At 39.8% G+C, this 26,824-nt stretch overlaps 1 protein-coding gene across 10 annotated transcripts in view; it reads left to right on the top strand.

The window, feature by feature from the left end:
• Positions 1 to 26,824, top strand: part of LOC114668330 (zinc finger protein 883-like) — a 774,734-nt gene that overhangs the window by 222,851 nt on the left and 525,059 nt on the right. For 7 of the 10 annotated variants that reach the window (XM_051924961.1, XM_051924939.1, XM_051924938.1 and 4 more), the window contains one exon: positions 9,798 to 10,246. The exons of 1 other annotated variant lie outside the window; for it this stretch is intronic. In XM_051924961.1, coding sequence (XP_051780921.1) covers positions 9,835 to 10,246 — 412 coding nt within the window. In that variant the 5' untranslated portion in view covers positions 9,798 to 9,834. The remainder of the gene's footprint in view (positions 1 to 9,797; positions 10,247 to 26,824) is intronic. 2 more of the 10 variants (XM_051924936.1, XM_051924933.1) reach the window with 1 other exon arrangement.

The following is a 26,824-nucleotide window of genomic DNA, read 5'->3' as shown; positions in this document are numbered from 1 at the left end:
ACTGTTTTATAGTACTGTGATTATTTTTTACCTTATTAAATGCAGAGACCCACACCATATTTTTATTAGGGCTGCGCTACCCCATACCATCTTAGTTCAGGACTGGGGATGCTCAAATCGTAACACAGGCCAATATCACTGGTTATTTCTGTTCCTAAGAATTTGTTTCAAATGTTATGATAAAGCTTGAACCACCATCTTACCAGAGTTGTTATAATCAAGTTTACAAGTTTTATGAAAAACACAAGGTGAATCAAACTTCAATCAAAACTCCACATAATTAATATTAATAAGTCTGTATGAATTCTCAACGGAAGCACAGAAAGTGTGTTGTGAATTACAAATTAAAAAGCTAACAAAAATCCAGCAGACCACGTTCACCACAAATTGAAGCTCATGTAACACAGGTTAAGAAGACAGTGCTGACAATTGAAATACTGTATTTGAATTCTTCCAACTAAATGAGTGTTTGTGCGAGACATGTATTGTAGGATTGTTTCCTTTTTTAAAAAAAAAAAAACACCAGTCTACACATGCCAATAATACATAACATGACAATTGATGTAACCAATATAAGGCCTACGGTTCTTAGTTTTTAATACACAGGATAAAACCGGAAAAAGTTACACATCGAAAATTGAATACCAAAATTAGATTAAGAATTCATAACTTAACGGAGCAGTTGATTTAGTTAATGGTTTGTTTTTGTTGAGATTACAAACCCATGAGTGTAGTTGAGTTTATTTCATAATAGATTGGTTCATACCAACTGTATTCTGCAAATGATGGTATCCATCTCTTACATGTGCTAGTATTTGGTAGGATGCCGATTCAAATCTCTTTACTGCCAGAAGGACCCTTGAGCAAGGCCCTTGACCTGAAAATTTCTTCAGGATCTCTTGCTGTACAATGGCCGACCCCACACTCTGTCAGATAATGGTCATGCGAAAAGACAATATCGCCTCGGAGATTAATACAGTGTACCAAATTTAATAAATAAATATATACAGTAAATCTTGTATTGTAGTTAGAGTTATTAACTGAGTTAATGGATGTATTATCAACCTGTAATTGTATATATAAGCTTTGAAAAGGGAACTTACTATGATTATTTAATTCATGCTCAATAATGGACTTCTCCAAAAATTGCGGTCAAACGCTAAAATACATTTACCTTTATTTAAGGTGACTTACAATATTTATGATTCAATTGGTTACATTTCTTTTTTGGTTAAAAATAAACCTGTAGTATAGAATTTTCAGCCCCTTTACCAAACGTACAAGCATCTCTTACGTCAAGGGACATGTTGCATAGTGTTTTATTAACTGGTTAGTATTAGTGACATATTTTAGGCAGGAATTCTCTCATTTTGTTTTTAATAAGGTACAGATGGAGTCAACACCATTTGCTTTCTTAAGTTGGCCATTGAAATGTCACTGTTGGGTCAGTGTTATGATTAGTGCAATATACAGTTATCTTGTCTGATATGTCAAGTCCATTTACAGATAATAAACTGTAATATATATATTATTCACAGTGATGTGGTCAACTTTATGGTAAGAGGAAAAAGCATCTGGGATAGAGTCATATACCATTATACACTTCTCTAAATGAAAGGCCTACACATCTAATGGAAATGATGCCCTGCCTCATTTGATTTGTTAATTGATTTTCTTGCCATTATCATTGGAATATTGTCCACGTGGTACTTCAGGGGGTGTAGTAACACCGTCTGGTCCAACTCTGCTTTAAGACACACAGAGGGTTTGTAAGTAATCAACACAAGTTGGGACACCTGTGCAAATTGTTTGCTTCAACGTTCAAGGCTTCATTTACTTGAAATGCTGCAGAACATCTGTAGGTTGTAACCTATTAGTTTTCCCTGAAATTCCATTTTTCAGTTGTTGGAAACCTAAACTTTAAATGTAAACCTCTGACAGTTTACTGTTTACCTTTTTTACCGTATTAGGTCATTTATTGCATTTCAACTGATTAAATTTGAAGAAAAACTGAGGTGTTCTAAAACTTATGAGTAGTAGTGGTCCTGTCTGAAACATAGCTTAATTAAAAAAAAAAAAAAAATTCTGTAAATCTCAAAAAAAGTGTGTCTGTATATATGTATGTAGTTGGATACAGAGAAGCTAATAACTTAAATGTTTACCAGGCAAAACGGGGCTTTGTGAGATCAAGAAGACAGTGGTTGGAAAAAGGAGAACGTCTAGAAGATAGAGGAGATCAAATCAACATGCTTTGAAAGCTCATAATATTTGGGGTCCTTTATGAGAATCCTACATTAACTGAAGAATTTACAACCAATTTTTTACAAACAACTTAATATATTTGATAGTAATCTTGACGAGGCCATTGAAATATTTGGGTCCCAGCATATAAGTATAAATGAAATAGGCCATCAAAAATTTAAAAGATAATAAATCACTTGGGAACGATGACCTAACTTCAGAATTTTATCAAATGTTTATAGATCACATTTTATATTTTTACTTGCAACTTTCACAGAAATGTGGGATAAATGACCTTGTTGACGAATGTCAGTCAAGTTATGTTAAAGATCGTTATATTTCTAATAATATCTGTTTGATTTTAGACTTGACTGAATATAATGAATTGCTTTCTCGAGACCCAGTGATTCTATTTCTGGATTTTCAAAGGGCATTTGACACAATAAGACATGAATTTATCTTTTGACAAAAACGTATTTATGAATTTAGGGAAAGCCTACAAAAATGTTAAATTTAATTATTTTGTTTTTTTGTAGAAACAATTATGACGGTTTATAAGTGATGTAATGGCTCAGTTAAAGTTTCTCATGGAAGCTTCCCACAATTTGAAATTCACAGAGGAATTTGTCAACAATTCCCCTTATCACCCATACCCCCCGCATTTTCTCCTTATGTCTCAAATTCTTAGTTTGTTGGTCACTCAAAGAGAACTTAAAGGTATTAAACTCAATAATAAAAAAATAAAAAAAAATAGAAATAAGGATCTCACAGCTGATATTTTGAAAATGTCAGTGACGTGCATACAGCACTTGATGTTATTAAAACATCCATCCATCCATTTTCCAACCCGCTGAATCTGAATTTATCTTTGCAGATCTTCTCAGTCCTGTGTGCCGTTTCGGAGTTTTGTGAAGTTACTTTATGGTGGCTGGAGTGTCAATCAATTGGTTCCTGCCTTGTGCCCTGTGTTGGCTGGGATTGGCTCCAGCAGACCCCCGTGACCCTGTGTTCGGATTCAGCGGCTTGGAAAATGGATGGATGAAGTGCCAATCATGCTGGCAACCCCCACGTTTTCCCTGTAGGTTGGAGGACCAATTGCAGGACCGGATGCAGTTTAACGTCATACCCAGGACTGAACAGGGGATTGCTTACAAGGATCGCGAGCTGTTTTGTCATGTGGTGGGTAGTGCTGGGCGGTATACCAATTCATACCGAAAACCTTTTTTATTTTTTTTATGATATGATTTTTTCTTATACCGCAATACCGATTTAAATTGCCTGACCAACGTTCGGAACGTAGCGCAGCGGGCAACTGTTTTAAGGGGGACCTTTTTCACTGCTACACCGCTAAACACATGCAATGGAGTACATGCGATAGTGGAAGTATTGCGCAGTGAAAATGGACAGAGAACATTCTGAAACTGAAGCTGTCGCAGACGATAAAGTTGAACATGATGTAGTGATGGGCGGAGTGAAGCCTCACGAAGCATCAACACGTTTGAAGCAATTGTGTTGGAAATCGTATCGAAGCTTCGAAGCATTTGACACTCACCTCTCTAGTGACACATCCTGGCCATTTTCATTAATGTTATAGAAACTTATGATCCACTTCAATGGCGTCTGTTACAACTCTTATTGCTTTTATTTTTTCGCAGCTACAGACTGACAATGAAGAGAAGGGTTCATCAGCAGCTTCTAGTGTCTGATGTCTAAAAAATATAAATATAACTAACGCCGACAGGCAGAATGCACTATACGATAGCAAGAGTTAAACAAAATAAGACGCCTCACCTCATGGATTCCCGGCTCTTTCAATTAGTATTTACTTTTGCACTGTATCATTATAATCGCTCCTGTTATTAGTATTATAATTAACCCTGATCTTTTCTTGAGATCACATTTAATAGCTGTAGCTGCTGAAATATATAAGGTGTCATCAGGCATGGGTAAGACTCATGTCAAAAGAATTCTCAGAGTCCAAGAGTTCGTTTTAAAGGTATTTAGTGAAAGGTAAAAGCAAATAGTCCACACAAGAATAAAAGAAAAAATAGTTACACACGTAGAATAAAAGGCAAAAAAAAGGAAAAATGTGTCTTCTTTAAACTTAGCTTTTCTTGAAAGACTTTAGTTATTTCTATACTTAAAGGTTCTTAATTTCTTCTTCTGTACGCCTTGGCATACGGTACAGTACTTAAGTAAACAAGTTTTCTTTACTTGTTATTTCTCACATTCAAAGAGCCCGTAGGTCATCGAGCACTGTTACTTGTGGTCGCATTTCTTCTTCAATACTTAAAAGTTCTTAATTTCTTTTTCTCTACTTAAAGGTTCTTAACTGCTTCTTCTGTACGCTTTACGTACGGCACAACACATAAATTAAGTGCTGTTAAGTGCATATTTGCTTCACACACTCAAAAGGCTCGTAAGCTGGTTGGCACATAGGCAAGTGCCCAGGCATGGTGACGTGCGATCATGGTTAAAAACCGTATGCTTCTACACCTTATACGAGGCAAGGCTATCACTAGCTGACTGATGAATAATGTTTACTCCAAGCTGTTAGAAATGGTAAGAATATACCACTGCGATTCTATTTACTGGGGTTATAGGAAGTTCCCGTTATTTATGCATTGTCATTTAAGAAATATTCATGAATCTTATAGAACAAGGAAAATGGCTCTTACAATAGCCTTAAATGTTTTCTTTGGTCTGACTTAATTAAAACGGAGTAGACAGAAATTGAAGGTTTATCCCTGTACTTTGCCATGATATAGGTAAGCACATTTGAGAAAGAAAATGTGAAATCCTTAAATCACAGATGTTATCATTCGATCAAGTATTAAAATATTTCATTTATTAATACTTTACAATATTTTTGGAGCTCAAAAGTAACGGGTTCGCTACGAGAAAAGACGCCGTCAGTGGCTCAATTAACTAAGGTGGTTGCTTTTCAAATTCTGAGCGTAATGCTAGCCCGAGTTCGATCCGAACTAAAGACTCATCATAATTAATAATAATTAAAAAAATAATCTTGAGTGAAATCTTTATAACCAACTAGCAAAATACCCGTGCTTCGCAGCGGTGAAGTACTGCTTTAAAATTTTAAATAAACTGAGGGAAAATGTACCAATAATTATTTGTTAAGGATCTCTTTGTATACCACGTTGTCAGTTCGCCCCTCCGGTTGTAATATGACCAAGCTGTGCGCTGAGTTTACTCTTGAGCATGCAACGTATAGTTGGCCATGTGAAAAGTAATCTTGCCTCAAATCAATGCCAACCTTTTGTAGGGTCTATCCCTGAGACTTATTAATTGTCATTGTGAAGCAGAGCCTTACTGGAAATTGGAGGCGTTTGAATTGAAATGTGAGATCAGAGGGTATAACGGGGATGCGAGGAATAAAAACTCTCTCCCCTGAGCCACCGCCAGTGAAAATACTTGCCTCAGTTAGGTTCTTTTGCAGGCATGTGACCTGAAGCCATTACAAAGTTTCGGTGGCTGTAATTTTCTCAGTAACATTATTGGTGCCGCAACCTTCAAAATTAGATTATGATCAGGAGTGCCTGGAGGATTCAGAGTGTGGACCGAGCTGCAGGCTATGAACGTATATATGTACGTAAGTAGGATTCAGTTAGCGTTGGGAACCCGTGTACCAAATTTCTTGAAGATGGGCCCATTAAGTAACAAAGACCGTTGGAAAGTTCAATTTGGCGGCCGACAGTGGTGTCATACCACCGAAATAAGTACGTACATCGTTTTCGGTTAGCGCTGGGAAGCCGTCTACCAAATTTCTTGAAGATGGGGCCATAAATAAGAAAGTTTAACATGGCGGATGTTGTCGACCGTTATGACCGTTACATGTAGAATTTCGAAATGAAACCTGCTTAACTTTTGTAAGTAAGTTGTAAGGAATGAGCCTGCCAAATTTCAGCCTTCTACCTACACGGGAAGTTGGAGAGTTAGTGATGAGTGAGTCAGTGAGGGTTTTGCCTGTTATTAGTATAGATGTATATGTATATATATGGACAGAGAGTGTTAATAAATATAAAAAAGCCCTCTTTAAAGCTCGCTCAGAATACTATTCTACAATAATAGATAACAATAATAAAAACCCTCAAGTACTGTTTAGAACAGTTGCTAAGTTAACAAATGGGAATTCAGATCTACAGTGCAAAATACCAACAGATATTAGCAGTACAGACTTTATGAACTTCTTCAATGAGAAAATTAAAATATAAGATCCCAGATCTCTGCATCACCCTACAAACCAAGTACTGGCTTAGCAGACCCTGTCTCACATTGCATTCAGCACTTTAGTAATTTTAATCCTGTAACTGAGCAGGAAGTCTTAACTTTAATTTCTAAAATGAAGCCCACTACTTGTTCCCTAGATCCAGTGCCAACAAAACTAGTAAAAAGTGCAATGAATGTTCTTGCAGCACCTATTCTAAATATTATCAGTAGTTCATTATTGAATGGCACAGTACCTGATACACTAAAAGTGTCAGTCATTAAACCATTACTTAAAAAGTCAGACCTAGACCCACACATACTAAATAATTATAGGCGTATTTCAAATCTACCGTTTCTCTCTAAAATACTAGAAAAAGTAGTCGCCAGTCAGCTTCAGTTTCACCTTACGAATTACAGTTTATTTGAGAAATTCCAGTCTGGTTTTCGCACTGGTCATAGTACACAAACGGCACTAACGCGGGTTGTAAACGACATTCTGATATCCTCTGATGAAGGAAACTCCACTGTAATTATGTTGTTGGACTTAAGTGCAGCATTTGACACCATCGACCATTCTATTTTACTACACAGGCTAGAAAATGATGTTGGGCTTACAGGCACCGTGCTTGCTTGGTTTAGTTCTTATTTATCAAATCGATTCCAATTTGTACAGAAATGTGCTGACAGTACTCCATCATTATACACAGAAGTTCAATATGGTGTCCCGCAGGGCTCAGTACTGGGACCTTTACTGTTTTCACTTTACATGCTTCCACTGGGATCTATCATTAGGAAACATAATGTTAATTTTCACTCGTATGCAGATGACACCCAGTTATACCTTTCATTTAAATCAGATGAAGTTTCACCGATGTTGTCTTTAATTAGTTGTGTTAGCGAATTAAAGGAGTGGATGAATGAGAACTACTTCTCTTTAAATACAGATAAAACAGAGATGTTAATTGTTGGAGGGAATGACGCTGATCATAACAATATTTTGTCATCATTTAACTCAGTTGGAATCCCAATTAATTTTACTGAATCAGCCCGCAATCTAGGAGTTTGACTCTAGCATGTCATTTAAAGCGCATATTACAAAGTTGTCCAAAACATGTTTCTTCCATCTTAAAAATGTTAGGAAATGAAGGCGCTTTCTAAATAAACAGGATTCTGAGAAATTAATTCATGCATTTATCTCTAGTAGGATTGACTACTGCAATGCAGTGTTCACTGGATGTTCAAACTGTTCTTTATACAGCCTCCAGTTAATCGAAAATGCGGCTGCAAGAATTATTACAAGAACAAGAAAATACAAACACATAACTCCAGTTCTTAAATCCTTACACTGGCTCCCGGGTTAAGTTTAGGGCAGATTTCAAAATCCTTCTTTTAACATATAAAGCATTAAATGGCCAAGGTCCAGCTTACTTGTCTGAACTTATCATGACTTACAAACTAGAGCGCACATTAAGATCTCAAGATGCCGGTCTGCTTATGGTTCCAAGGATCAATAAAATAACAATGGGAGGTCGAGCTTTTAGTTACAGGGCCCCTAAACTGTGGAATGGTCTGCCTGCTACTATAAGAGATGCCCCTTCGGTCTCCGCTTTTAAATCCCGGCTGAAGACTCACTACTTCAGTTTAGCACACCCTGACTAGAGCTGCTGATTAACTGTACAGACTGCATCTCTGTGGTTAGTCATTAGCACTAAAACATAAGTAACATGATAGTTAGAATTGGATACTAACCCTCACCTATTCGGTTTCTCTTCTCGGTACCCAAATGTGGCACTTGGTGCCACGGCCCACCTGCTAAGTTGTTTTGCCTGCCTACGGTAAAGTCATCCCTGATGGAGGATCGCAGGAATCATGAGAAAGAGGGGTCCTTTCATTGGACTGGCTAGCCCAACACTGTTTCAGCTGTGAAATGGCCAAATGGGGGAGGCAGCTTGATGAATGAGGTCTCCAGGAGTCTAAAATTATCTAAATCTTATTATGTGATATCATCTACTGTTAGATTCTGCTCCGTACTTCTAAAAAATTTTTTTATTCTTTTATTGGGGATTTGTTCTGTTCTGTGTATTGTATTGTATTGTATTGTATTGTATTGACCACCTTCTTTTGACACCCACTGCACGCCCAACCTACCTGGAAAGGGGTCTCTTTGAACTGCCTTTCCCAAAGTTTCTTCCATTTTTTCCCTACAAGGTTTTTTTTTTGGGAGTTTTTCCTTGTCTTCTTAGAGAGTCAAAGCTGGGGGGCTGTCAAGAGGCAGGGCCTGTTAAAGCCCATTGCGGCACTTCCTGTGTGATTTTGGGCTATACAAAAATAAACTGTATTGTATTGTATTGTACAGTACAGTGTCTGAATACATCTGCTGTTGAAATGAGAGAATACAGTTTTTAAACTTTCCTGAAAATGTATTTCAATGTTGTCATTATGGGTTATTGAGTGTACATTGATGGGCAAAAGTGTCAAATGTATCCATTTAAAATTAAATCTGCAACACAAAGTGTGCGGAAAATGAAAGGCTCTGAATACTTGATGAAACCTCCATACGGTTTATGTAAACTGCTTAATCCATTTTAAATAGCATACAATTCCATGCATTGATTGGGATTGGATTTTTTTTCTCTCCCTACTCCTATCCCACCATACTGCACAATTTTATATCTTTTGGTGTTAAAGTTCAACTGGTAATGCCTGATAATGAGTATTAAAGAAGTTATTAACAATTTGAAGTCTGTGTTCCTGCCGCACAGCTCCAGTAGTGTGAGTTTAAACCTCAGCCTGTTTACTTCACATTTGCAGTTTTTGTGTATGCCCCGTTTCTGCCATTATTATTATTATTATTATTATTATTATTATTTATTCTCCCACGTTCTAAAGATGCACTGACAAATCTAACTTAGCTTTGCAAGGTAGTTTTAGATCGATACTAAGTATTTTGACTTTGGTATCAATACCAGCTTTCAGACTGCAGTATTGACACCAGTAACAGTCATCACTACATACCACCTGACCTCTCATCTTATCAAGATCCTCTTTGAGTAGAATATTCATGAAGGTTAGTAATTGGTTTCTACTTATCTGGTTTCTCCTCTTAGGGTTACCCACACCAGATTGGTTGTCTTGTTTCAGCTTATTGGACCTTCCCTCCGCTCCCATCTGATAATTTGAAATAAAGAGTACTGTGTTACTGTCAGCATGCTATGAACGGTCAAACTTTATATAAACCTTAACAGAAAGGGTGTTGTGAAATGACATTCAAGTGACTTCAGATCTAAGTGATGAAGTTTTAATGAAGTTAATTTCTGTTCTTTTTACAGAGAAAAAGAAAAAGCTGATGTTTACTGGAACATCTCAATGGATGTGAAACAGGAGAGCTGTGATGTGGACACAAATATCATGGATATTAAGGAGGAGAACTGTGAGTTGGATTCCATCAACCTTAAACAGGAACATCTGAGCATTAAGGAGGAGAACAGTGAACTGCAGGCAGTGGGCATTAAAGAAGAAGCTGAAGAGAAGTCTGTCAGTATTGAGACACACAACCATACAAATCTGGACAGTGTAAAAGAAGACAACCTTCATGATGGGTGTCAAGATGGAGTGGTGACCAGGTTAGACTCTTCTCAAAGCAGACACTATTCATCTCCAGAGCCTTCTGTCAGTATGAAGACTGAATCATTACAGTCTAAACCAAAGAGGACTAAGAAAACTACATCTGTTAGAGCTCATGAAAATCGGCCACCATCTACAAAGAAGTCTGGAAAAAGTAAGTGCAAAATAAAAAATGGGCAAGTTTTAGGGTTGGGGTTTATGGGTTTGAAAGACCGGGTCTTGCGGTTTTTATGAGAAATACTGTTTTTTATTGTGTGCTTAAATGTAGTTTGAGATTTCATCAATGTTTATGTAAGGTTTAGCAATTTTCCATGCAAAAGTTCTAAACATGTCCTTGGTAAAGAGTTTTATACAAATGTACAGCTGCAAAAAAAAAAGGTTGTGAACCTTTTGGAATTCCTGGATATCTGCTTTAATTCATCGTAACAATGTGGTCTGATCTTCAACAATGCTCCACATACAGGTAACCACAGTTCTCCTAAGCTAATAACTCACAAACAATTGGACGACGACTTGTCAGTCCTGAACACATCATTTATACATTCACAGTCCACTCCGTGGCCCTCCTGTCTTTACAAACTGCTTGACTCTTCTTTAATAGTAATGGCCTCCAAAAAACCATGTAGCTGCTGATCAGCCTTGAATTTTAATCCATACCTTCTCTCCAAACCTTTTTGGTTCCTTTTATTCCTGAGAGCTCTTTTCTGATCAGTTCTCTTTAGGTCAGGTCACAGCATCACGTGTCTCTTACTGGCCATTCCAGAATACCAATTTCCTTCTGTTTAACTCTTTCTCTGTTTTGATTTCTTCCTGGTGGCTCTGAGGCTAGGGATCTGCACTGGAATTCGGAAGGTTGCTGGTTTGAATCCCGTAAATGCCAAAAGGGACTGCTCTGTTGGGCCATGAGTAAGGCCCTTAACCTGCAATTGCTGAGCGCTTTGAGTAGAGAGAAAAGCGCTATATAAATGTAAAGAATTATTATTATTATTATTATTATTTTTCCTATGTTTGGTCTCATTGTCCTGTGTCATGACTCAATTTTTGTTAGGCTTCTGCTATCCTAATGTTTTGCTGTCAGATTTCTTGATAATATTTTGAATTCACTGTCCCTTTGATCATGTTAATCTCTCCAGGCACTGTCTGTTCTGGAACTTCATGTGATCTTTTACAAGTTTGAGATGTGCAGTGTTGCTTTTGTTAGATTATACTGATTTCCTTGGTGTTGTCCTTCTGTAAACAACATTCTTATGTTCTGCTCTAAAAAATTAAAGGAGCACTTTTCAGTCCGAGTATAGCATCAAGTCAATGAAACATCTGGGCTATTGATCTGGTCAGTTAAGTAGCAGAGGGGGTTGTTAATCAGTTTCAGCTGCTTTGGTGTTAATGAAATGAACAATAGGTACACTAGAGCAGCGGTTCCCAAACTGTGGTACGGTACACGGAGCCTTTTCAGGTGGTACGCATCGCGGTCCCTGAAATTTAATTTATCTGTGAAAAACCCTTAATGACAAGCCTGTTGTGAGCAAAAACCAATGAAACTGTTTAAATACAATAATACGTGGATACCCAAATTTAGTGTGGTGTGAAATTTCGTCATCTGAATAAATACAACCTATTATTCGAATCAGTATTTAGTTCATTTAACACTACCATAATTCCGTTTCGCGGAAGTCAACTTCTACTTCTTCACTGTTTGAGCTTTTGGTCACTAGATGAAAGCACAACGCCGACACTATTTAGTGTTTTGGTAACTCTGCATAACAGAAGCCGCTCGCGTTTGTTGTTATACGTGCACTGCCTCTGTATCGCATCGTAGTCACTAGATCTAGGCACAAAGCCAATACCATTTCGTCTTCGGTAACTGCGTCACATACAGGCCGAAGGCAGGATTTAGTTTCGGAGCGGAATTTATCAATTTATGTACATGCACAAATTTTTTCATTAATTTTATGCATAATTTCTTCCAATTCTTTAACTTTTATTCAGATTTCGGCGGGGTTGTAATCAGTGTCGTGAATTTGCTGTATATTAGCTAATTAAGAATTAATCATTCATTGCAGTACTTGCTTTTTAATTTTTTTTGTTAAAAAAATGCTAACAGTAGGGCATTTAGAGTAAGAGGGCAATCATTAAGAAAGATATCAGGGAAACTAAAATGCAGTTACAGAGGAATATTGCGGATAAGGCAAAAAGATGGAACAAAGAGTTTTTAGATATTTTAGTAATAAAATAAAAGACAAGGAGGTGAAGCAGATCAGGAACAATAAAGGGGAATTCCAATACATTGACAGTGAAATATCAAATGCACTAAACTTGGTTTTTTTTCTGAAGTTTTCACAAGTGAGCAACTGGATCACATCCCAGTGGTAACAGGGACTACTATGGAGGTACTGAGAAATTTGGAAATTGTAGAGAGAGTTCTGCTCAGATTAAGTGGGCTTATCTAAAACAAATCACTAGGACCAGATATTTATCCTTAAGTGCTTAAGGGGGTAAGTGAATACATACAGTGGGGCAAAAAAGTTTTTAGTCAGCCACCAATTGTGAAAGTTCTCCCACTTAAAAAGATGAGAGAGGCCTGTAATTTTCATCATAGGTATACCTCAACTATGAGACACAAAATGAGAAGAAAAAAATCCAGAAAATCCCATTGTCTGATTTTTAAAGAATTTATTTGCAAATTATGGTGGAAAATAAGTATTTGGTCACCTACAAACAAGCAAGATTTCTGGCTCTCACAGACGTGAAACTTCTTCTGTAAGAGGCTCCTCTGTCCTCCACTCGTTACCAGTATTAATGGCACCTGTTTGAACTCGTTATCAATATAAAAGACACCTGTTCACAACCTCAAACAGTCACACTCCAAACTCCACTATGGCCAAGACCAAAGAGCTGTCAAAGGACACCAGAAACACAATTTTAGACCTGCACCAGGCTGGGAAGACTGAATCTGCAATAGGTAAGAAACTTGGTACAAAGAAATCAACTGTGGGAGCAATTATTAGAAAATGGAAGACATCCAAAACCACTGATAATCTCCCTCGATCTTGGGCTCCACGCAAGATCTCACCCCGTGGGGTCAAAATGATCACAAGAACGGTGAGCAAAAATCCCAGAACCACACGGGGGGGACCTAGTGAATGACCTGCAGAGAGCTGGGACCAAAGTAACAAAGGCTACCATCAGTAACACACTATGCTGCCAGGGACTCAAATTCTGCAGTGCCAGACGTGTCCCCCTGCTTAAGCCAGTACGTGTGCAGGCCCGTCTGAAGTTTACTAGAGAGCATTTGGATGATCCAGAAGAGGATTGGGAGAATGTCATATGGTCAAATGAAAAAAACTCTACTCGTCGTGTTTGAAGGAATAAGAATGCTGAATTGCATCCAAAGAACACCATACCTACTGTATAAAGCATGGAGGTGGAAACATCATGCTTTGGGGCTGTTTTTCTGCAAAGGGACCAGGACGACTGATCCGTGTAAAGGAAAGAATGAATGGGGCCATGTATCATCAGATTTTGAGTGAAAACCTCCTTCCATCAGCAAGGGCATTGAAGATGAAACGTGGCTGGGTCTTTCAGCATGACAATGATCCCAAACACACCGCCCGGGTAACGAAGCAGTGGCTTCGTAAGAAGCATTTCAAGGTCCTGGAGTGGCCTAGCCAGTCTCCAGATCTCAACCCCATAGAAAATCTTTGGAGGGAGTTGAAAGTCCGTGTTGCCCAGCAACAGCCCCAAAACATCACTGCTCTAGAGGAGATCTGCATGGAGGGATGGGCCAAAATACCAGCAACAGTGTGTGAAAACCTTGTTAAAACTTACAGAAAACGTTTGTCCTCTGTCATTGCCAACAAAGGATATTGAGATGAACTTGAGATGAACTTTTGTTATTGACCAAATACTTTTTTTCCACCATAATTTGCAAATAAATTCTTCAAAAATCAGACAATGTGATTTTCTGGATTTTTTTCCTCATTTTGTCTTTCATAGTTGAGGTATACCTATGATGAAAATTACAGGCCTCTCTCATCTTTTTAAGTGGGAGAACTTGCACAATTGGTGGCTGACTAAATACTTTTTTGCCCCACTGTATATAAACCCTTGACACTGTCAAAACACAAAGGGAGAGCAGAAAAACATTTGGGGATTGCGGACGCGGGTTCAAAGAGAGAAGACAGCAGAGGATAGACACAGTTTGTTGAATCAATACACACCTTTATTCTTCTTGGTGAGTAGAGAGACACCGCAGTGCCTGTCAGCTCAGGACTCTGCGCCAGCAGAATCTCTCGTTCCTCTTTTCTTACAGACTTTATTAGTCAGCTATCACGTACACATCATGTCAACGCCCTGAGTAACAGACATATATGGCTTAGATAAAGCATCACTTCTAGCTTAAAATTTAAGCAAGCATTTTAGATTATTGATGAGTCATAAGACTCTTCCTTAAAGCGTGCATTTTAAAAGATTACTTCTTGACTTATAAAGTTCACCCAAAATACAGTTCTTTGTCATCTTTGTGGTTAGGCCTACTTCCCTTTATCTTTTGAGACATGCTGTTCTTGTTTTCTGCGTACTGGCTTATTTGCACGTTCAAGGGTGCAACTGGCATTGAAGGAATGTTACACCCAAGAATTTAGGGGACAGAATAAGAGACAGAGATTATACTGTCTCTTAAACTACATCTTTGTTCATAATAATTTCTTTTTTACACAATTCCCCCTTTTTGAACAAAAGATGTAGGTCACTCAGAATCCTCCTGATCGAGGAACTGATGTGAATCAGACAGGGAATGAGATAGAAGCTGCATTCGTTCAGTGTGTAGAAAGTAGGCATTAGTAATGGATGCTGTGAAATATTTTTGAAGAAGGTAGCGGATAAGAGGGATAAGACAGCATCCAATGAGAATGAGTATACTTAAAACAACTAAAAGAGATACGAAGATCGACTTGAACCAGTCTCCCCAGGAGCCAAAAGCAGAGGAGAACCATTCATCCTATGGGTGATCAATGCCTGAATTTTCTGCTAATTCGAGGGAGAGAGCAGTCAGGCCAGCAAGGGCTCGAGTAATTGAGCCATCAGGGGCAGTGTGGTTGAGAATATAGGTGCAGCATGTGTCTCCAAACATGGCACACACGCCACCCTTTTCAGCTAAAAGCAAATCTAAGGCAAGTCTATTCTGCCATGTCATAAGGGAGGTTTTATTGAGCTGTTTGTGTATTCCTTCAACTGCTTCTTTTGAGAAATTAAGGAGTCATGTGTTCCAGTATTAGCAAATACCAACGTCCACAGATTGCACCAGTCATCAGAGGTGTCCACATATCCCCCTCCCAAGTAGCTACCTCCACCAGTCATGGAGGATGTTACGCAAACATATTTATCGGACCAGACCCATTGGAATTGACGTCAGGAGCTACAATCAATGATGGAACAAAAATCAACCGGATTGAGGTGGTGGTTTCAAGGGGAAAAGTCAAGGTAACCAGGGTGGACGTTAACGGGAAGGTGAGGTAAATCAGTAATAGAATCAAGAGTGCCATTTCTTGCAATGTGAGGCGTGTATCCAGGCAGGCAGTCCTTCGACCTTAACTGCGTGTGGTGTTGATAGCAGCACTTGGAATGGTCCCCTCCAGCGTGGCTGATGCCAGTGCTTCCTTCGAGTATCTCTAACCAGGATCCAGGTTCCCAGGGGAATCAGAGAGGCCTTTGATGGAGGACTGGTTCTCCAGGCCTGATTAACCTGCTCGTGGACTTCCTTCAGGGAGGCTCGGAGACCTGTAAGACTGGAGAGAAGATCATTGTCCACAGTATGCAGAGTGACATTTCCAATAACCACGCCAACGGGCATGGGACGTCCAGTTAAAATTTCAAATGGCGATAGTCCCAACTGCCGATGTGTCCTTCCTCTCAACCCCATCAAAACCAGGGGTAGAGCATCTGGCCAAGTCAAGTTTGTCTGCTCACAGATTTTTGCCAATTTTGATTTTAGGGTGCCATTGCACCTCTCTACAATACCTCCACTTTGGGGATGGTACTTGCAGTAGTGATGTACATCTATCTGGAGCCAAGTAGTCAATTCATTTATTACAGAATTCACAAAATGGGTATCGTTCTCAGTCTGCAGTTTCTGTGGTATTCCCCATCTTGGGATGATTTCTTTTATTAAGGCTTTTGCCACGGTTTTGGCATCTGCATGTTTAGAAGGAAAAGCTTCCACCCATCGGGAGATGGCGTTAGTTCAATGAAGTCCATTTGGAGATGTTCGATTGGACCCAGTGGGTTAGGTGTGACGGCGGGACTTACCTGGGTACCTTGACGTACATTAAATTTTTGACATAGTGCACAGCGTCTGCAGAATTTCTCTGCATATGTGGAAAAACCTGTGGCTTCTCAATGTTGCCCGACATCTTGAGTCCTTGCATCCTTTCCTGCGTGGTCCAGGCCATGTGCGATTTTTGCCATTCCTGGAAAAGAAGCTTTTGGGAGGAAAGGTTTGTAATTTTTCTTATGGGTCCAGACCCCATCAGAGAGGAATCCTTCTTTGAACCATTTTCTCTTTTTTCTGTCTGTGGCTGCGCTCTGTAAAGAGATAATTTAATTACCACGGTCTTTGCCATCTTTCTGTTGGAATAAAGAGACTGGTGTTTTATTATAAGCAGCCTGTTTAGCAAAGTGATCAGTCCGTTCATTTCCTTGGCTGACGGGATCTTGTTTCCCAGTATGAGCTTGGCATTTGACTATTGCCAACTGTGATGGTTTTGTTATGGCTTCTAAGTGGGATTCTACTAATTTTTGATGTTGGATGGGCTTGCCAGTACTTGTCTTGAATCCCCTCAATTTCCACAATGCTCCATAATCATGGCAGACCCCTGTTTTCCGATATGAGGTTTTATCTCCTCGGAAATAAGTTCTTTTAAATTGCAGCGTTTTAATTAACCTAGATTTAAATAATTATAAATTAAACAAGTGTCATCCCCCCCAGCATGCAATATGACGGTTTATAAAATTACATGAAAATGAGGATGAACTTAGCTTTTGTTTAATATCGGCTTACGCTGCATAAATAACGGGGGACACACACCACAGTACTCAGTCCAAGGGTGGGGGACATGCATGTGGAGTTCGCAGTCATCGTCACAGCGTGGGAAGGATTTCTCGGACCAATTCGACGTAGTCTCCTGTAGTCCGGGTGTCGGGTCTCCCAATGGCTGGCAATCCTCCAAGACGCTTTATAGTGTTTTCTCCACGTGCAAGCCCCCAGGTGGCACAGAGCCCATTTCCAAACAAGGATAGAAGATTTTAGCCGACATCAGACAGTAGGTTTTAAATAACACACAATTCTCCTTCAGGCTGACGACACAGTTCTCCAGTTGTCCCTGTCTGTCTTATCCTAATGCTTGACCCAGCAATTCTGAATGCTGGCACTCTGTGCTAAATCTGGCTCAGCTCTGCATGCTTACAGAATAGAAATGAAAAAATGCATTTATACAGTTTAAAACAGATATAGTGACAATAATCTCAATATTATAACAAGATTTATATAACAGACCACCCTTTGTCACTGGATCTGTGACAAAACAAGTCCTTGAAGATCTTATCCACAAAGTAAAAGGTACTCGATCCCCCTCTACAATGTAAACAGCTCCTCAAGAATGTTTGTAAAGACGTGGGATGTACTGCCGATATAACTCCTGCTTCACCCGTTTAATACGCAAGTGTAGGTGAATATTTGTAATGGTGAAAATTATGATAATAATAATTTACAGTACAACTGGATGAACAAATACATTTAAAATAGTGTTACTAGATGGTGACCACTTAGTGAAAAAATCCCACCGGTGATGTGTGGATATTTCTTCAATTTCTTCTGCAGAGGTAATTACTTTCTTTTCATCAGTTTTTAATCTTACTAGTAGGTCCCTTGCTTTTTGTAACGTTACATTAAAAAGATGTTCATATTGTTTAGCATGCTCTACAATTGTTTTATATTTAGGTAATTCTATCTCATAGGCAAATTGTAATTGGAGGAATGGGTTAGCTTCTGCTTCCCAATGTATATCCTCCCATGTAGTTAAAACGTAAGTCCTTCCATAATAGTCATCACGTATAGTACTAACATTGGTGCGACAGGATACCACTGGGCCCTTGTAATGGGTGCCATCACTCCAAGTTACATTATTTATTGTCACTGCACATGCAGAAGTGGTATCAGTTTGAAACACTTCAGTGAAATTTACTGCTATTTGGCGCCAATAACAGTCTCCAGTTAAAGGATGCAAACAGGGGTGTGGCAGTGTACCCACCCTTTGACATACGAACCCTTCTTGCCAGTTATAACAAAAGGCAGGTTCAACAGTATTATTATTCATGTCTATCCATTTTCTATCTACTATGGGTGCCCACCACGCTCCTCCTAGTTAACCAGACAGAACATGGAACGGACACCAAATATTGTCATCTTCAGCGGTGGTTGCTACCTGAAATGCAGCTTGGCATATTGATTCTTCACACATGAAGGACTTTGGCTACAACCACCAGTCTAATGGTAATTTTGATTTCTTTTTCCAGTGTTGGGGGTCTTTGAATCCCCCATCTGTCTTAAAATTTAAATACTGCTGTATAGCAATAATTTGTTTTAAATAACATGCTGATTCTACATCTATGGCCGATTGGCTTTGCAAACCAGTCCATAAGGACTCATTTAAACATCCATGGTGGGTCTTGCATAAAAGCAACTCCTGTAAATGTCTGTCTGCCAACTCTGGCCCCCAATGAGCCAAAGTTTGCAAACTGTTAGATTGTTTTACATTAATAGATGATATTTTGTTATATAGTGCGGCTATATCAGCAGTATTAAGAGATCCTAGACCTAAACCTCCTACTCCTAAACCAGTTCCTATAGCCCCCCAAATGTCTCGCTGTGGCCTTCGTTTTATTCCTACCTTATGAGGAGGCCATAAAGATTGTATGTTTCTACAATTGTATGTTGCATCTGTACTGCATGGTACTATGTTTTCTCCTTTTGGAAAATCATAACGTTTTATATCAAACCCACTAACATCAATGTCAAGTGCTACAGTAATTATTTTATGTGCTATCCTAGTTTTTTTACAACCTTTCATTTGCCTGAGTAGTGTTGCATCAAATGGATAACCATTTCCTCTCCTAGTCTTATGAATTTCCCATAACATTACTTTTTAAACACATATTGTATTACATCATTCTCGGGTGTTGATATTGCAGTCAGCTGTTGCCCCCCTTCAATTGTCCAACATAATCCTCCATTAGAATCAGGTTTACAGTTCATCACAGCTAACCAGACAGATACATTATTATGCACAGTCACAGTTATTTCCGTGTCTTCATAAGTCATAACAGGTAAAGGTAACCGTTCAGGATATTCCAGTTTCATGGAAAACGGAGCCGTAGGTGTCTTGTCTCATAACTGCCAGGTACAATTCTTGGTAAGAGTGAAGTTCAGTGTCACATACTTTTCTGTTCCTGGCGTGTCAGCAGCCCAAAAAAACTTTATTGTAGGGGGTGCATCGGCTCCATTGTCTCCATAAACCGTCTGTACTGATTACTCCACACGTGAGGATAATCTGTGTAAGGGAAAGCAGAGGGGCGACTGAGAACCCGTTAAAAGAACCATTCTAGTGTCTCCTGGTCCTGCAGCTATTATTTCTCCTGCCCTAGGCTTTTGCCCTGGAGTTAATACCCATACCTTTCTTCCAATTTCTCCTTTAAACTGTTCAATACTGACTAAAACAGGTGTTACTTTTTTATGTGCAGTTTACATATGGCCTGTCCTTCAGCTATGTGTATGTCTTGACTGCCTTGATTTGCTAACACTAAATGCCATTCATTTAAACAGATATCTAATGTCTCTGTTAGGCATGCATCTGGTACAAGCATTTCAACATTTATTCTAACCTCCCATTCCTTTGGCCACTGACCTGTTATTCCCAAGCTTAGCTTTTCTGATGAGTTTAACTTGATTATGAGTGACTTAGATGCCCTAACCAGTAACCCTGTGGGAGTTAATTCATTGTTTGCCAGTGGACTAATTGCTGTCAGGCAGAGGGCACACACAGGTGGCTCTCCTCCGACATTTTGATGTCTCATAAATGGTGTGGACCTAGCCAACGGACGATTATTGAGGTTAAATAAGGCTTGCTTTAAAACTTCAGTCCAGCCTTTAAGATGAGTGTGCCCAGTTAGTTTTTTAACTTGTTCTTTCAAGAGGCCATTCATTCTCTCAATAAGTCCTGCTGCCTGTGGGTGATAAGGGATATGTAAAGTCCACTGGATTCCAGCTCCTTGAGCCCACTCTTGTACGTCTTTCCCAGCAAAGTGGCTTCCTTGATCACTTTGGATTTCTTCGGCACTCCATATGCTTGGATTAAATGGCTTAGTCCATTAAGCGTAGCTTTTTGGTCAGCTCTTATTGATGGATAAGCTTGTAAAAGTCCAGAATAAGTGTCTACTGCAGTTAAGGCATACAGTTGTTTATTTTCTCGTGGCAGGGGCCAATGTAGTCCACTTGCCAAATTTATCCTGGTCCAATTCCTCTCTTCAGTTTACCAGTTGCCTTCTTCTGTAGGGGCCATTGTTTTACTTCTGTACATGTAGAGCAATTGTTCACTATTTGTTTAACAATATCATTAGTGACTGGTATACATCGCTGATGACACCATTGATATGTTTTTTCCACTCCCATGTGTCCTGAAGTTTCATGTGCCCACCTTGCTAATGATATTAAAGAAGGCTCGATTACGTTTACCTCAGCATAGTGGCACAGCTCATCATCCTCTGTATTGGCTTCTTCCTGTTTGATTTCTCGAACAGCAGCTACCATATCAGCTTATTGGTTATAAATCCTTTCAAGGGATGTCAGTGTGGCATGGGCATCTACATGACCAATGAGGGTCTCCCCTCTCGTGCCCATTGTCCAAAGCTGCTCCCACAATTCTGTGCCACCCCATAGTTCTCTCCCATGAATAGTCCAAGCAGCCCTTTTCCACATGGTTATCCAAACTGTTAGTCCTTGAAAAACTGCCCAGCTATCTGTATAAACAACAATAGGGAAGTTTTGACTTTCTGTTAATGCCATGGCTACAGCAATAAGTTCAGCCCATTGACTGGATTTACCTTCCCCCTGTTGCTGAAGAATGGTCTCAGTGTGAGGCTGATAAGCTACTGCTCTCCAAAGCCTTTTTCCTCCTTCCACAGTTGCTGACCCCTCTGTGAACCAGCTGTTGTCCTGCTGCTCTGGTGTCAAATGACTTTATGGTGCTGGTGCTTCTTTAAAGGGCGACTCCACTACAGGCACAACAGGTGGTGAGTCATCTGGATCCTCATATATCACAGCTCCTGTCATGGCCCCTTGTAATGCACTCGTGTCTTTTCCTTCAAAGTGTGCTCTTGCTTGCAAATACCATTTCCATTTGCATAAAGTTTGATTTTGGGCAGTGCCTGCTCTCGCTCCCAGACCATTGTCTCTAACCCACCCAGCAATAGGCAAGTTAGTGTGTAGCTTTAATGGAGCAGGACCTGTCTGTCTCTCAGTGTGCAAAAGGGCCCAGTATGCTATAAGGAGCTGCTTTTCAAGTGGTGTATATTTAGTCTGTGATCCTGTCAGCTGTCGGCTCCAAAAACCTATGGGAACAATTTTACTGCCATGCTTTTGCCATAAGCTCCACATAACAATATTGTTCTGTTCTGTGGCCTCAAGTCCAAAAGGCAAATCAGCTTTTAAAGGTCCCAGTCCTTGGTGTTGGACTAAAGCTTCTTTAGCTGCCTCAAAAGCAGCTTCTTGTTTATCTGTCCATTCAAACCGTGCCTTTTTCTTGACAACATCATGTATTGGTCTTAAAATTAGTCCCAAATGTGGCACAAAAGCTCTCCAAAAACCCATTAGTCCCACAAAGGATTGAGCTTCTTTTTTATTAGTGGGTGCCTGTAACTTATACAAAGAGTCAATTACTTTTTTGGGCACTCGTTTTTCTGGTCCAAACCACATCATGCCCAGAAATTTAACTTCTCTGGTGGGTCCTTGGATATTGTCTTTATTTATGGCCCATCCTCTGCTCTCCATGTGCGTTATTAAAGCAGGCAATGCATTTGTTACTGATGATTCATCTCCAGTTAATATTATATCATCCACATAATGAAAGCATTGTACCTTTTCCAACTCTGGGCAGGTAGCCAGGTCTCTTGCTACAAGTCTATGGCATAGCGTAGGGCTGTGTAGGTATCCCTGTGGCAGTACTTGGAAAGTGTACTGTCTGTCCTTCCAGGTAAATGCAAACTGATCTTGACTTTGGGTTGCAATTGGAATAGAGAAAAAAGCATTAGCCAAGTCGATGACCGCAGGCCACTCTCCTGCATTAGCCATGATGTCTTCTACAATAGTAACGATATCAGGAACTGCAGCAGTCAATTGCAGTGCTTTAGCATTTAGACCTCTGTAATCTATCGTCATTCTCCATGAACCATCCGGTTTTCTGACTGGCCACACAGGAGAATTGAAAGGGATAACTGCAGGTCGAATAATTCCTACCCGCAATAACTCTTCCACTGTTTCTCCTATTTCTTGCAAACCTCCTGGCAAATGATATTGTTTTAAATTTACAGGTGTGTCAGGTACTGGGATTTCTAAAGGGGTTCATTTCACCTTTCCTCTTACTATTACTTTAACTGCTCTACACATTAAATTACGAATCCCAAAAGAAAATGTTCCCCATTTTGTTTGTAATGACTTTCCTGTAAGAATATCTATCCCCAGAATATATTCAGGCAATTCTGAAACTAGCACATTAGCTTTAAAAGAGGGTGTCTTTCCTAGTGCTAAGTGTACTGTGATTAGTTTCGCCTGTATGTCTGAGCCCCCGTATCCGTTTACATTTACAATTGGTCCTGAAAAGTTTTGTGGATTCCCGTGAATTAAAGTTACTTCTGCCCCAGTGTCTATAAGTGCCATAACCTGATGTGGTTTTCTTCCTTTACCCCAGTAAATTGTTAGCGGGACGTACGGGCGTCGCTCACCTGCCATCCCTTCAAGACTTCGGTCAGGGTGTGCGCCACACTTTTGGAAAGTTAAAATATCGTCTCGGTTTTTGTTCAAAGTGTGTCTTTTCCGGCTCACTAGGCGGTGCGGTTGGAGTAGTTATGTCCTCTCTATTTTTATGCTTTTTCAGAGCTTGCCATTTCTGAAAAAGTTCTGCAGTTTCTCTGCATTCTATGTCCCTTCTATTTACCTCTGGTCGTAGCAGATCATGAATTATCTTTCCACGGCGTACAGTTAGTATATCATTTTATTCTATGGCTCTGACTGGTCTCGGTCCAGTAGATGCCGACACCGTAGCGCCTAATTCATCTAACTGACTCAATAACGTAGTCACATCCCATACTGTCTGTTAATTAGCTCTGACGAGCATAGATAATAGAGCCCCTTTTAACGAACTCGGTGCGTTTTTTATTAGACAGCTGCGCATACCAGCAGTGAATGCCTCAGTATCAGGGCCAGCAAACGCGACTCCTTGTGCGACTTTATAAATAGCTGATTGCACACCCATTTCTCGCAGCTGCTGAATTGCTTCAGGAGCTGTCCGCCAGGATCTATCAATCTCTTCCAAGTCTCTAGCATCTGGATATGCATGTTGTACAGCATTCACCACCCGTTCTACTATTGATACGATCGCTTGATTTTGTATCCCTCGTAACACATTCCTTAATTTAGGATTCGTAGTGATAGAGCCTAAATTTTTACTTTCTGCATTTGTCAAATGACAACTATCACCACCTTCATCCCATATACGTAATATCCATTGCTTCAAGCTCTCACCTGGTTTCTGCCTATACTGTTTACCAATCTCCAGAAAATCTGTTTGTGTAAAATCTCGTACGGTTCGTGTTACCCTGTGCTGTCCGCCTAAGTTAACTTTGGCTTTATTGTGAACAACCGGTCTTGCATCTATTATGTCAAAGTTATTATTTCTATCATTAATCTCGTCTGATTCCATGCCGTCTTCCCCTAAAACATCATCGTCACTGTCTGCGTTATATACAGTGCTGTCCCATGTTTCTGGGTTCCAATCGCCGTGCATTATAGCTTGTATTTTAAAGGAGGAAACGGGATGTTTTTTCCCTTGTTTCCACCTTCTAGCATGCACCAAACGTACAGCTAAAGCAGTGCATTTATTCTCCCACTCGTCCGCACGGGACGCGGCATTTTCAATGCATTCCCGAGAGATACTGTGCTTTTCTTGTAGATGTTCTATTTCTCGTTTAAGTTCCCCACACTCTATGACCATACTTTGAACTTTATGGTCTAACTCACATATAGCGATTAATAAAAGCCATCCTAATTCACCGGCGGCTATTCGTTCCTTTTTACCCCTGCGTTCTAGCCCAAGTTCCAAAACCGCCTTTTGGACATTTGAAGGGTTAACTTCTCCTTCTAGCTCGGGCCACGCACTTGGGGTCGTATATGTATTAAATAACTCGGCTACGGGCGTCCATGACAGTGCGCGCGACCAACCCGGTATACGCAATGGTGCGTTGCTGAGACCTTCACCGCCGATATTATTTGAAGCATATTTATTAAATATATTATACATTATGAATGGGCGGCACGGTGGCGCAGTGGGTAGCGCTGCTGCCTCGCAGTTGGGAGACCTGGGGACCTGGGTTCGCTTCCCGGGTCCTCCCTGCGTGGAGTTTGCATGTTCTCCCCGTGTCTGCGTGGCTTTCCTCCGGGCGCTCTGGTTTCCTCCCACAGTCCAAAGACATGCAGGTTAGGTGGATTGGCGATTCTAAATTGGCCCTAGTGTGTGCTTGGTGTGTGGGTGTGTTTGTGTGTGTCCTGCGGTGGGTTGGCACCCTGCCCAGGATTGTTTCCTGCCTTGTGCCCTGTGTTGGCTGGGATTGGCTCCAGCAGACCCCCGTGACCCTGTGTTCAGATTCAGCGGGTTGGAAAATGGATGGATGGATACATTATGAATATATATATATATACAGTGAAAATCGTTTAACACGAAACTGAGGGGACTGAAATATTTTTTCATGTTAAAAGAATTTCGTGTTAAAGGATATTACAAAAAAAAAAACATGCAGTATATTCAACAAAATTAAGTTTATTAGAGTACATTTTATTTACATAGATATGTATATATGCATGTATTTAATAAAAATGGGAGCATTCTGAGATCTCGCTTGTTTGAACCAAACAAGTAAAGCCGTCTCTAAATCCTCGTGCTTGGCCGTTCTCATCCATTTTCGCTCTGGCTCAAACTTACTCCGTTCAAACATATCCGTAATTTGCTCTCTTTTTTTTTTTTATTAATTACTGTATTGTTGATAATGTAGAGATAGCAATATCAAAATCTTTACAGATTTCCGTTTTCGTCTTCTGTTTTTGATCAACAGCCTTAAGAAGCTCCATCTTCATTTTAAGCGAAATAGCAGTTTGCTTTCCCCCTGAGCTCTTTGCCATTGTGCTCATAAAAAAATTCTTCTAAAATAGAAAAAAAAAAAAAACGCGAACCAAACTCACTGATTTTTACTCACACTGTGATGTACTCGTCACCGAATTCCAAAGCTAATTGATGAGAGATGAGATGTTTTTGTGTGGCGTTTGTAGGGGTGGAGGGTGAAAGTAGCTTAGATAAACAAAATTGGCTCGTGTCATAGGCTATTCCGAGGGTATTTCAAAGCCAAGTTAGCCTCCTTTCTACGAAACATGTGAAACCACCTCTCTTTCATTTCACACCCCTCTTAAATCTCGCCTGCGCGGCTGGTGTTTTCCGTATTTTGTTCATTCCCAGAAGGGAAATCTTTTCGTGTTGAGCGATTTTCGTTTCGTGTTAAGAGAAAAAAATGCATGAAAATACATAGTAGTTTGTCGGGACCGTTGTATTATTTCGTGTTAACCGATATTTCATCTTAAGCGTTTTCGCGTTAAACGTATTTCACTGTATATGGTTTATTAATATAGCCACAACCCTGCTCGCAGCGCCAGAATGTTTTCCGATATGAGGTTTTATCTCCTCGGAAATAAGTTCTTTTAAATTGCAGAGTTTTAATTAACCTAGATTTAAATAATTATTAATTAAACAAGTGTCATCCCCCCCAGCATGCAATATGACGGTTTATAAAATTACATGAAAATGAGGATGAACTTAGCTTTTGTTTAATATCGGCTTACGCTGCATAAATAACGGGGGAAACACACCGCAGTACTCAGTCCAAGGGTGGGGGCCTTGCATGTGGAGTTCGCAGTCATCGTCACAGCGTGGGAAGGATTTCTCGGACCAATTCGACGTAGTCTCCTGTAGTCCGGGCGTCGGGTCTCCCAATGGCTGGCAATCCTCCAAGTCGCTTTATAGTGTTTTCTCCACGTGCAAGCCCCCAGGTGGCACAGAGCCCATTTCCAAACAAGGATAGAAGATTTTAGCTGACATCAGACAGTAGGTTTTAAATAACACACAATTCTCCTTCAGGCTGACGACATAGTTCTCCAGCTGTCCCTGTCTGTCTTATCCTAATGCTTGATCCAGCAATTCTGAATGCTGGCACTCTGTGCTAAATCTGGCTCAGCTCTGCATGTTTACAAAAAAGAAATGAAAAAAATACATTTATACAATTTAAAACAGATATAGTGACAAAAATCTCAATATTATAACAAGATTTATATAACAACCCCGAAAGCATATCTGGAGTCTGTGTAGAT

This window comes from Erpetoichthys calabaricus, chromosome 1, assembly GCF_900747795.2.
Source record: "Erpetoichthys calabaricus chromosome 1, fErpCal1.3, whole genome shotgun sequence".
NCBI lineage: Eukaryota > Metazoa > Chordata > Cladistia > Polypteriformes > Polypteridae > Erpetoichthys > Erpetoichthys calabaricus.
This window is presented reverse-complemented; position numbering and strand designations above follow the sequence as displayed.